This window comes from Thamnophis elegans, chromosome 12, assembly GCF_009769535.1.
Source record: "Thamnophis elegans isolate rThaEle1 chromosome 12, rThaEle1.pri, whole genome shotgun sequence".
NCBI lineage: Eukaryota > Metazoa > Chordata > Lepidosauria > Squamata > Colubridae > Thamnophis > Thamnophis elegans.
The window spans coordinates 37659179-37671538 of record NC_045552.1 but is presented as its reverse complement, the minus strand read 5'-3'; the positions used below and the strand labels follow the sequence as shown (position 1 = coordinate 37671538).

Genomic DNA, 12360 nt, shown 5'->3' with positions numbered 1-12360 from the left:
AGATTCAATAAAACTCAACTAGTATAAGACAAAAGCATCTTTTTTTCAATCAGATAGTCATACTTCATTGCTGTATTATGGTTTTGGCCATAAGCTTATGGCTCATGAAACCATAAAACTAAATGTTCATGAATGCTTGTTTCATGAAAGAAAATAAGGAACTTCTGAGAACAAATGCAGGTAACCCATCTCAAAAGTAAATAAAGCATTTCTGTCTACTAAGTTGGAATTTAATTCCTTCTGTGGACTCATGCAGAATATTAATTGAATGGCATAAAACAAAGTTACTATTAGTGAGATACAGATACTATTAAATTATGAAAACAGGGAAATCTCTTAATCCTGGTGACTATTCTTTTGCATAGCATAGAACCATGATGGTAAACCTATGGTATACATGCCACAGGTGGCATGCGGAGCCATATTTGCCAGCACAGGAGCTGTCAGCTCCAGTGCGCATGTGCACATTGATCAGCTGATTTTCCCCCTTCTGAAGGGCCGGGGGAAGCCATTTTCACCCTCCCCAGGCTTCAAGATAGCCACTGGAGCCTGGGGGGTCTTGTGCACATGCACAGGTGGGTGGGGTGCATTGCATTGTGGGTGTGGGCGCACAATTTTGGCACACCTTTACCTAAAGGCTCGCCATCACTGGCATAGAATCTTTTTTTTAGCCTATATTGTTAGAGATTTATATAATCATGCTTTTTTGAATAAAATATTCCCAACTTCCTTTGTGAGGCTTTCATAACCACAATTGTGAAAGTTACTAGAGTTTCTGCCAACTGTGTACAATTTCATTCAATTTCCTTGTTAAATCTGGTGGGAGAAAATGTGGAATGTCCATCCAGGGTAATCTGATTTCCTAAAAACAATAATCTTGATTTTAGCAAAGCACTTGATACACTTCCACATAACAAACTCATAAGAAAGTTGTACACTCTAGGACGTCACCACTGGGTGGTTTAGTGGTTAGGACATTGGATCAGGGATGGGTCCCAGTGTGTGATGGTGAATGGGGCAGAGACCAGCCACAAGCAATGTACCACAAGGCTCAATCCTAAATACTATTCTCTTCAATGTGTTTGTGAGTGGTATAACAGAGGGGTTTGTCTCTTTGCTGATGATACAAAGGTGTATGATAGAGTTGACATTCCTGGGAGTATTCGTAATATAGAAAAAGATTTGGCATTGCTGGAAAATTGATCAATGCTGACATCCATGTATACAATGTCTACAACATTTTGCTGGTCCATTAATTTAGTCGCTTTGTCAAAGAATGCAATAAGATTTGTCTGGCATGATCTGTTTTTGACAAAGCCATGTTGGCTTCCAGTAATAGCTTTGTTGTTTCTAGGTGTTCACAGATCCGTTGCTTGATTATTGGACCGTTCTTTTATTTAACCCCAAAGAGGCCATTAGCATCAAAAGTCCCCAAAATAGCAATAGCAGACTTATATACCGCTTCATAGGGCTTTCAGCCCTCTCTAAGCGGTTTACAGAGTCAGCATATTGCCCCCAACAATCTGGGTCCTCATTTTACCCACCTCGGAAGGATGGAAGGCTGAGTCAACCCTGAGCCGGTGAGATTTGAACAGCCGAACTGCTGAACTGCAGTCAGCTGAAGTAGCCTGCAGTGCTGCATTTAACCACTGTGCCACCTCGGCGAAAGAAGAACATTTTCTTTCTCTCTGAAACTCCTGGGGCTTGAAGTCATAGAAGCTGAAATGAGAGAGAGAGAACTCCACTGGCATTGACAAATTCATTTGGAATACTTTATATCCTGTGATGATATCTGCTAACATCATCTAACATCTACATCTGTTAATCCCATGTTCTTGAGAACAACTCAATTGCCGAACAAAAATGCCAAATCCAGTCTAAACATTTGGCTGAATGTACAAACCATCATCATCATCATCGATTGATTGTACTTGCCAACATCTCAGGGTGGCAGCAATTGAACCAGGTCTGGGGTTGGGTGTAGGAGAGGTGCTGTCTGCTGCCTCGTAACTACCGGCGCCACAAACTGGTTGAATGGGATGATGGAGTTGATGACTTCCAGGCACCTTCGTATTGTAGCATGGGAGAGAGCACCTACCAAAAAGTTCTTCCCCCCTGGTAGGTATCGGAGCGTGAACTTAAAGCGATTGAAATATTGAGCCCACTGCACCTGTTTAGGGGACAGCTTCTAGGTTTTCAAGGCAGGGAAAATCAAGGGCAAAACTGAGCTTTACAATATCGTAATTCTTGTTCAGAGTTCTGACCTAAATTATGCTTGCATTATTTTATTTTTTAAAGTATCCTGATTGTGTGAATAGAATGGCTCTTAATCTGTAGCTAAAACTGACAATATTTGGGGCCATATTTACCAGTATTAATTTAAGCAAGAATGTTTAAGATCCTAAGCAGTGTTTTGAGTTTATGAGCATCTGGGGCCAAAATGGGGCACAAGTGTGAAAGGGATGCTGCTGTGCCTGAGAAGCCTTTGTGGGACTGCCGAAGACATCTTGCTGGGTCACTACTGAAGCAGGGGGATTTGGGGTGTGTGGTTCCTGATTCAAGAAGAGGTTCCTATTTGTTGTGCCAGACAGAGCAGCATCAGGACCAAAGCAGTACAATGAACATGGATGTATTTTGGTCACTTTATTAAATGAGATATTAAATATTTTAAGTTTCAACTACCAAACAGCACTTTGAATGGTGAAAACACAGATAGCATACTGTCTTACTTGAATGCTTTTCTTTAAAAACAATTTCCAGTCCATAATATATATTTTACAAAACAGCCTTATAGGAAGAAGTGACATCTTTTCTACAGTACTTTTATGATATTTAATACATAACTGAAAAAAGCCATCTAAACAGAAATGAAGGCCAAGTTTTCACAGCTGTATGATTCAGCAGCCAAAGCTGGTCAAGGAACTGAAACATTACTATACAACTGGGACAAAAACATGTACAGGATCACAATACTAAGCAAAAACGCTTTACATCCAAAGGAATAAACAGGTTACAAAATGTGGAGAATTTAGCAGGCAAAACTGTATTACAAGCAACATTTTATTCATCATCTTATATAAGCCATTTCAACTAGAGAAAACATCTAAAACAAATATAAAAATGAGTTTTTGTTTACCGTCTTTAAATATTGATTAAAGCTTGATGTTATACTCAAAAGCACATTATTATGCAGCTATAATGTTGTGAGAAATATGTAAGTGGTCCAAGTCTCCAAGACATCCTCATCCACATCAGATATCATCTTCTTGTGGGAAAAATAATGGGATTTTAAAATGTTGCCTAAATTTCACATTAAGTCTCTAGAAATTCCCAGCTCAGAAAATGTAGGAATGTTCTGGACAGGTATATTTGATTTCAAACAATCGTTCAGAAAGTCTGTATTTTGTTTCTTCTGAAGTAAGCACAAATTTCAGAGTGTTTTCTTTCTTACCAATTTAAAGTAATGTAATAAATCAACTCCACTGAATGAAGTTAGGCTGAAGATTTGCCCCACTACCTCACTGTGGAAAAGAAAACTAAAATTAACTCACAATTATTTTTTCCTGTGAAATAGATGTTCCAATCGCCAATCAAAAAGTATCTAGTTAAAAATAAAAATGTTCTCCAAAATCCATGCTGTCCAGATTGTAAGATTCAGGTAAGAGAAGAAAAAGGCATTTGTTCCTCAAGAATCATACAGAAAGCCAAACATTTAGACTTCCAAAAATATTAGCAGTTCTCACTTTTCATGGTCTGCAGTCAATTCTTCCATCTGTACATTTTCTTCTTCTGACTCCAGTAGCACAAACACACCTGTCATTTTATTATCATGCCTGCATTCCAAAAGTTCTTCTGTTTGAAAAACTCAGATGAATTAATGCATGAAAAAAGCTTTATGTTGTCAATACAGAAAATGGATGAGAATTCCATTTTTATGCTGAAAAGTAGCTGTTTGTGGTGTAATTAATCAGACATTCTTTTCCCCCCAGTAGGTCTGAAATTAAAAAAGGAACCTAGAGTGTGTTTTTTCCTCCCTCACCTTCATATTCTTAAAAGAATGAAAACCAGAAAAGAAATGTGAGATAACCAGAGATACGTATCTATAAAAGGAGGAATTGTTTGACAACTCTGGCAGTGCTGCAGATTGTGAAAGCCCCTTCCTTCATGTTCAGAGAGCAATGGCTCCATAAGTTCACAATCCAAACTGGAGCTGGGCTCCTTCCCAAGGGCTGCCGCCCTGCTTTAAGCTCCACTGGAGTCCTGGGAATTCAGCACGCTTCCTCGCTCATCCTACTGCCGGCAACAGGACGAGGCACCAGCACCAGGATAAAGGCGTCGACAGAAATGTGCTTTGCATCCGAATCAGTGCAAGATGAAAATACATTGATGAAGGACAAAAAGGTAATTGGATGTTCTCCCACCGACCCCAAAGAGGAAACAGAAATGGCAGAAGGCTAGAGACGACTTTTCTCAGGCCGTAACTTAAGGCTGCAGACAGTTTCCAGAAAACTGTAATTCAGACATTTGAGAGCGGTAGTTTTTAAAAAATATTGCACTGTCTCTCGATCATCTTCAGTTTCTATGCTTTATTTTTCCATCACGAATGGTAGAGAATAGAACAGGCTTCTGGGTCAGTCTTGTGTGCCGTGTGGGAAGAAGTACAAAAGAGTCCCATCATTTGAGGAATCAACTTTAATCAAGAACTCAGCTGTGTACATGGAGGTGCGAGGACTGAAATATACAGATCTGGGTGAGGTTCTCGGGGCTTTTTTCCTCCGACAGCTGTTTTTATGGCTATGAACAGCAAGCATGGCAGTTGGGAGACAAAGCCTGCAAAGCCCCTTCGTGTTACGGAAGAGACTGTTTTCACTGAAAACAACTCAGCATCTCCCCTACTCGACACATGTAAGGAGATTCTAGCCAATGTCACGGACAAAGATTGGGACAGGAGAGCACATCGTATCAAAACAAGAGGGGGATAATAAAATAGAAGGTGTGAGTAAGGGGAGGGGAACTATTTATACAGTTGAGTTCTGTTAAGCCATTGATTCCTAAAAAAATAAAAAAAAGTTCTCTCTCTCTCTCTCTCTCTGATTTTACCAATCCTTCAAGCGGCTAGTGCAAAATCACATCGTTTTCCCTTGGGAGGGTCCTGGGTTTTTGCCACTCATCGGGGGAGGCGCTCGCTGCAGGGGCGGGGGGTGCAGGGCCCCAGCGGCAGACTGGTACATTCCTCGGAGATCGATCTGCTGGAAGTTGGAGGGGTTCATTATCAAGCCCGGGAGGGGCTTGCCCATCAAGTGGCTCATGGCTGCCTGCTGGTAGGAGAGCTGTGGGTGCTGCTGCGGGAGCTGCTGCGGGAGTTGCTGCTGGCTGAATTGCTGTTGCAGCCGCCGGTTCATCAGGATCCTCTGGACGCAGCTGATGAGCTGTGGGGGGGAAGGGCGGCTGTTAGAAGGCCGGGACGCACTTTCTCTTTCGGCCGGGGCATCCTGGCCAAGTGTGCCCCCCGCTCCTCCCACCAGCCAGGAACCACCATCAGATGAGCTCATTCTATTTAAGCGTAAAGCTGCATGAACAGAAGCTTCCACGTTTGAAAGTACAAACTTCTCGCCACCACTTTTAATGCCTCAGATTGTGTTTGATCACAGGGGGCCGGGGTGGGTTTGGCTAGAGAGGGCATGGCCTGCCCGAGTGCTTTGCCAGCAAAAACTGGCTCCCAAGCTCCTTTGCTGGCTGCAACGGCCTCCTGCAACCCTCTGCCAGCAAACACAGGGAGCCCATTTTCACTGGCAGAGTGCTTGGGCCACCACAAGCCCCCCGACATGAGGGACATCAAGCAGGCCACAGCCACTCTGGCCACAACCACCCTGACCCCCTGAGGTCAAACACAACCCTGAGGCAGCCATCAATGAAATCGAGTTTGACACCCCTGATCTAAATCAACTAGGACAAGAAGTTTCTTCCTCTAACCCTTAAGCCACTGAAGGGTTTCACATTTTGGGCACTCTGCCAGACTAGAGATCTTACCTCTTAGTTCTGCCATCCAAACGTTGCCTGGGTGCTTCCAAATCAACTGGGATACAACTTGGGGACGGATACTACAAGATCCCTACAAATAAGTCACTTTTCACATCCCTGCATAAACCACAAAGACTTGGGGGAGTTTCCTCACCATTTGCTGCTTGGTCAAGACATCGTTATAAATAGCCTCCCGGCGCTTCACGTCCAGCTCTTGACCTGCCTGACGGTTCAGAGCCAAAGCCTGGACCTGCGTCTCTGTCAGGGTCAGATTCTCCTTCCACTGCAAGAGAAAAGCATCACAGGGGCTTTCAGGGGAGGGCAGCCCTCTCTCTCTCCCTCCCTCCCTCCACAAAAAGGCCGATGGGCTGCCACAAATGCCAGCTGTTCCTCCTCCTCAAAGAAAAGCAAGTCTGGTTTGGAGAAGCTGCAGCTCCTAACACTTTCCCCACCCAAATACCAGGGAGTCTCTCCGGCAGAAGCAACCTGGGGTCAGCAGTGAAACTACAGAGAAGAACCAGAGCTGTTGCCAATTCTGACTGCAGGCAAGACCGGTGGGGAAGTCCTGGCCTCTCCAGGGATTTGGCAAGGAAGCACAGAAGCAGCAGGCTCTCTGTGGCATCACTCTGTGCAGGAATTCCCCTCGCCCTGCCAGGCCGTAGGCCCTTCCCGCCCAGTATTGTTGCAGAGTCAGACAGCTGCTTCCCCCAGAGGCCTTGTGTTCCCCCCACCCCCTTGAACAGGAGTGGCCATGAGTGGGGAGCAGAGTAAGGCAGAGCCAGTTGCAAAAGGGCCAGCGCTACTGAAATTAGCTCAGGCTGGGCTTGAAGGCTCACTGAGGAAACACGCATTGACTGTCCCCTGCTCTTCTACATAGCCAGACATGTCCAGAGGAGTCTTCCTTCCACACACTTGACAAAGAGAGCCTGATGCCATCCACAAAGAGATCACACACAAACAGAGCATCATCTGGCCAGGAGCTCCAGCACCACAGGAGAAATTATATCTTCACATCTGCTTTCATCATTGATGCAACTCCCAGTTGAATGTATCTGAGCACAGACTTTATTCTGGAGATTCCAAATAAACTGGTTGGTCGTTATTAATGAGAATCAGTGACACTGTTGAATAACAGTCTAACAGTCTACACTCATTAACAATGATCTAATCTGGACAACTCCAAACAGTTGTCAATTGATCTCAGGGCCAAAATTTAAATCTTTCCCACTGTATAAACAACTCCTTCTCCTCATTAGATTTTTACCCTGTGTTTTTATATAACATTACACTGGGGAAAAAATGCCTGATTTTTAAAAGACCTGTTTAAAAAAAATCAGTTTCAAATATAAAACCGGACAAAAGAAGTAGCAATTTATCACCAAAAGTTTGAACATGTCATGAAAATTTGAAAGAAGTATACAATTTCAGAACAAAAAATGGACAATCACATTTTTACCACACTTACTATAGAGGAAATAATGTCTTCAATGGGTTGAATTCTTGCTCCAGTAACATTGTTCGTTGCTTCCGCAACTTTTTCTCTGCCTTGATTAATGAGGTCCTGGAACGAATTTTGGAAGTCATCAAAACTGGTTGAACAGTCAGAAACTGAGGTATTCTCAAAGATAATGAATTTTTGTATCACATACTGCCTATATGCATGTGTACATATGCATTTATACGTCTAAATCATGCAAACAAAGGATCCCATTTCAAGTCATGCCATGGGGCTCTAGACAGAAAAGCAATTTACTCATCCTGGAGACAGATGTAAAAACATAAACATTTTCACCTAGGAGCAGCTTTGCCTTACTTAGCAATCCACATGGAATCAGCAGTTTTTATATTCAGACTAATTTTTCTGAAAGCAATTAAGTGCTCGTGATTTGTTCTTTAATAGTGCAACTCAGAAATCCACACTGTACAAAAGTGTAACACTTTCGGTGTGAAACAACAGTTAAGACTGAACAAAAGATATGAGCTGTGGAATTATTTAAAAAATGCTGTTATCTACATTCCATCAAGGGTCAAATAAAAAAAAATGCTCATTGCCAAATTGTAGAAACTTGGTGATGAGAGCATCTCCCCTCACAAGATTGTTGTGGGGGGAAATGGGAGGAAAGAGGACTATCTAGGCCACCTTGAACTCCAAAATGAAAGGCAGAATGTAACTCTAACAAGTACCAGGCAAACAAACAGATCCGATACAGCCTCTGATCTTGCCACCTACCTCCAATTGCTGGTTGCTCATCGTAGACAAGGCCGCCAAGTTGAAAGGCATATACGGAGACTGAGTTGTGAAATTGGGCTGGAACATGTTTTGCCCCGCTGGCATGTTGATGCGCATTGTCAGACCCTAAAAAAACCATAATGGCACTTTTGACTATTCACGCTGAAAGTTTGGCTACTGAGAAATAATAAGTACAGTTTAACTGTCAAAGTGATAATAGGGACTGGCACAAGAAAGTGGAATTTGGTAATTTTATTTTGCCAGAAAATATGTGTGCCTAGCCTAAATTCAGCTGATGAAAGTGGTATATAGTTAGCATGGATTATCCAAGCTTTGGAAGTTTTAAAAAAGTATAAGCAACATTTCATTAATAAAGAGAACCGATTTCTCCAGCTCAAAGGAACTCCTAGATCATCATAAACGAAGAAAAACACTGTTCCTCTTGATCTGGAGGAATTATACACCAAACAGATCTCTACCCTAATTTGCAAAACAAAAATGCTAATAGAATCAAAACAAAACAAAGGACACAAAATATATAGTTGGCTTAAACATCACCCTGCAGTTTTTAAAGGCCACTTCCTGAAGCTTCCATTGCAACTATAAGCTGGCACTGATGTTCTGCAATGATACCTAACAGCATCAAAGCACTGAGAAAGAAGCCAACAAAACAGCATGAATTAATAAAATATAGGAAAGTCTGTCCAGGGCCCAATTCCAACCTGTAGAAGTATTTGCAACTGAAATGAGGAAACTCGAATGGCCTAAAAAGACCTACGCTCAAGTCCAGGAGTGCAGTTGTCCACAGCTGAATAGCTAAAGGGGGGTTCCTGAGATCCAAACCAAAACTGAGGGGATTCTGGGATCCCCAGAACAGTCGGATGAATAGAAGAGACCAGAACCTGCTGCAACACAGGAATGCAGCGGAAGGTCCTTATCTTAACAGCTGGAAGGGAGGGGGAAAGCAAGGCTGTCCTCTGGAATGCCAGAATCCCTCCCAACCCAGGCCCATCTCAGAAGAACAGAATAACCAAGTTGGAAGGGATCCTGCAGACATTCTAGCCTGAATCTCTAACCTAGAAATGATCTCAAGCAGGAGACCATTTCAAACAAATGTTTCCCAATCTCTTTTGGAAAAGGGGGGGGGGGGGGATTGTAGACATCTTATAGACTATGAGAAAAATGCTTTAATTTTATTTTTTGCCTGTGAAAACAGAATAAATGACTTGAGTTGGTCTTGAGATCCTACAGTAGATGACTATTCATGCTAGAAGTAATGCTTCTCTCTTTAGACAACTGAACAGACAAGGATCTATGGCTTTCAAGAAGTTGTAGAACTGCAATGCTCACAAATTTTCATGATGAGGGGGAGATGCTGTCCTAAGCCATTTTTTAGACAGGTCTTAGAGGTTCCTATCTCTGATGTAGAATACAGGCTTGGTTGTTTTGAAGTATACTGCCTAGTATTTTTGTAATGGTTTAATTCAACCTACCTTCTTTTCAGCTTCATATTCAGCCCAAGCTGCCTTCCTTTCTTCTTCAGTCAATTCTTCTTCCTCTTTGTGGTCCAGAAGGGAATCATGCTCATGATAACCCACTATATGTTCTTTCTGAATCTGTAACAATTCAGCTAGAATTGTGTCCTGGTAGAAAACAGTAGAACATAGTTGTGTGCCTTGTGTGCCACAGTTGTTACAGTTAAAAAGAAAAGTCGTTTGCCTTAGCAAAGTTCTAGAAGCGGGTATAGTAATAACTGACAAATGTTTTAAATTTAATAGGTCATTCAATCCTGTTTGCAAAAATGATTTCAAACCAGAATTGATGATTATGTAGTTCTGAGGCTGAATAAACTGTGCCATTTGCACTTCCAAAAATGAACCCACAGCATTTTACATGTAGAAATACTTTTTAAAATGTCGAAGTAGTAAGTACTTTTGCTCCTTAAAATTCTATATTTTCTCACTTATTCAATCTTCAATAAGAAATCAGGGTGAAAGTCCCCACAGCAATATGGCTCCCAGAGTGACTTTGGATTTCTCATCAATGTTCAGTTCCAAGTACCTCAGTGTTTCAAAGATAACAGTGAATAGTTGTATGTTTACGTTTGTGTATGTGTGTGTAAAATATTCTAACTTGTGAAGTGAGGTATGAGCAGCAAATTAAAAAAAAGTTTCTAAAGAATTCTAAAGAATCTCAAACACAAGCCCAGAAACACTAACACAGAGAGACAGAAAACAGGTAACAGATCCAAAGTTATCGCATTTTTCGCACTACAAGACACACTCCCCACACCAAAAAAAAAAACCCTGGGTGGAAATGTCTGTGCATCTTATAGAGCAAATATTGTGGCGGCGGCATTCATCACCGCCGCCTGTCACTGCTACTGCCCTTTGCCTGCTATCACCAGCAATGACAAATGGCAGTGATGGCGATTGTCAGCATTGGTGATTGGCGGTAATCCCAGCCAACTAGAACAGCTGATCGGTGGTATTCCAGGAGGCCGATCCAACCGCCAATCAGCTGCTCAGCAGCAAAATCTCCAGCATTCCCTGGCTGTTTGCTGAAGCTGATCAGGCTGTTTGCTGCAAGGATGCTAGCCAGATGAACATCGCTGGATGCTGGGAAGCAGAAGCAGATCTTTTTTCTTATTTTCCTCCCGAAAAACTAGGTGTATCTTATGTTCTGAAGCGTTTTGTGTGCAAAAAATACTGTATATAAAACTGAAACTATATATTGCCTGACACCTTTTTGTGCGTAGCACAAGCATTTACAGAAATCTTTGGAATAAAGGTAGAAAGCCATCTTCCCACAACCTAACAGGCCCCAAGATTTTCCAGAAACACATAAAATAAGGTGGGATACAAGTCAAATCCATCAATAAATATTTTTAAAAACTGCCCATGCTGGTTATGAATTGTGGAGGTTGCATTCTGGACCAATACACCTGGAGGGTGAAGGCAATATAAGGAGGTAAACTGGGATATCTAAGAGGGGGAGACAACTAGTAAACCAAATTTGAGAATACGCCAACTGAAAAAACAGCCAGATCCAAAAGCTTAGTTAACATACGTAGTAAGATCTTGTTCATACTTTGTACAACAAAATTTAACTGACTGCAGAATTCTTAAGATACACATGTACATTAGTTCCTATGGAAACAATACTGTTGAGCACAGTGCAATTTAATCCATGCACATCATGCCAATGTAGTCATCAAAATGTGGTTTAGATTATAGTTAACTGGTAGCTCTGTACTGCTTTGTCTGAAATGTGATTTCTATTCAGTATACAGAATAGGCAGAAAGGTAAAATTTCTACTTCCATGAAATCTTTGTCCAGTACTCTCATTCAGTTAAAAGTATATATTTCTAGTTGGAGATGTGAAGATCTATTTCGAAAACAATTTTGAACAAAACACAGCTAAACAGAGATATCAGGAACTGACTATTATATGATCATATAAACTGTCTCCTAAAATAATCTTTCTAATAATATTATGCCCCCCCAAAATTGAAAATGGATACCAATTGTCTAGAAAAGCCACAAAGAATGAATGTTTCTACAGTAATAAGTGAGGCTTTGTAAAAATCAAATTAGGACACAACAGCTGATAGTTTTTTGGTAGTTGCTTTTTCTTTTCAGAGGTTTCCTATGCACAGAGATGCATACAACCGTTGCAACATCCCCATGGTCACAGTCAACATTCAGACGCTTGGCAATTGACACGGTTGCAGTGCCCCGGGGTCATGAGATCACCTTTTGCAACTTTCAGACAAGCAAAATCAATGGGGAAGCCAGATTCACTTAACAACCATGTTCCCAACTTAACAAATGAGGTAATTCACTTAACAACTGTGACAAGAAAAGTCATAAAATGGGGCAAAACTCACTTAACTGTCTCACTTAGCAATTTTGGGCTCAGTTGTGATCCTAAGTTGAGGACTGTCTGTATTCCTATGCATCTCATGCCATTATCTTTACTTTTAAATTTTTTCTCTAAAAAAAAATTAGGACTGAAACATAAGCATTTATGAAGCCTGAATAGGTATTACCCCACCTTTGTACAAGGGGCTGCTGGGAGCGAGGAGCAGTGCAATGGTTCCCATTCC

The 12360-nt window shown here is 41.6% G+C and overlaps 1 protein-coding gene across 1 annotated transcript in view; it reads right to left on the bottom strand.

Moving 5' to 3' along the window:
* Window positions 1-2628: 2628 nt before the first annotated feature.
* ATRX (ATRX chromatin remodeler) overlaps window positions 2629-12360 on the bottom strand; it is a 95146-nt gene continuing 85414 nt past the window's right edge. Inside the window, exons 31-35 of the mRNA XM_032227783.1 lie at window positions 9745-9894; window positions 8252-8377; window positions 7487-7582; window positions 6176-6304; window positions 2629-5429 (exon numbers count right to left, since the gene is read on the bottom strand). Coding sequence (XP_032083674.1) covers window positions 5127-5429; window positions 6176-6304; window positions 7487-7582; window positions 8252-8377; window positions 9745-9894 — 804 coding nt within the window. The 3' untranslated portion in view covers window positions 2629-5126. The remainder of the gene's footprint in view (window positions 5430-6175; window positions 6305-7486; window positions 7583-8251; window positions 8378-9744; window positions 9895-12360) is intronic.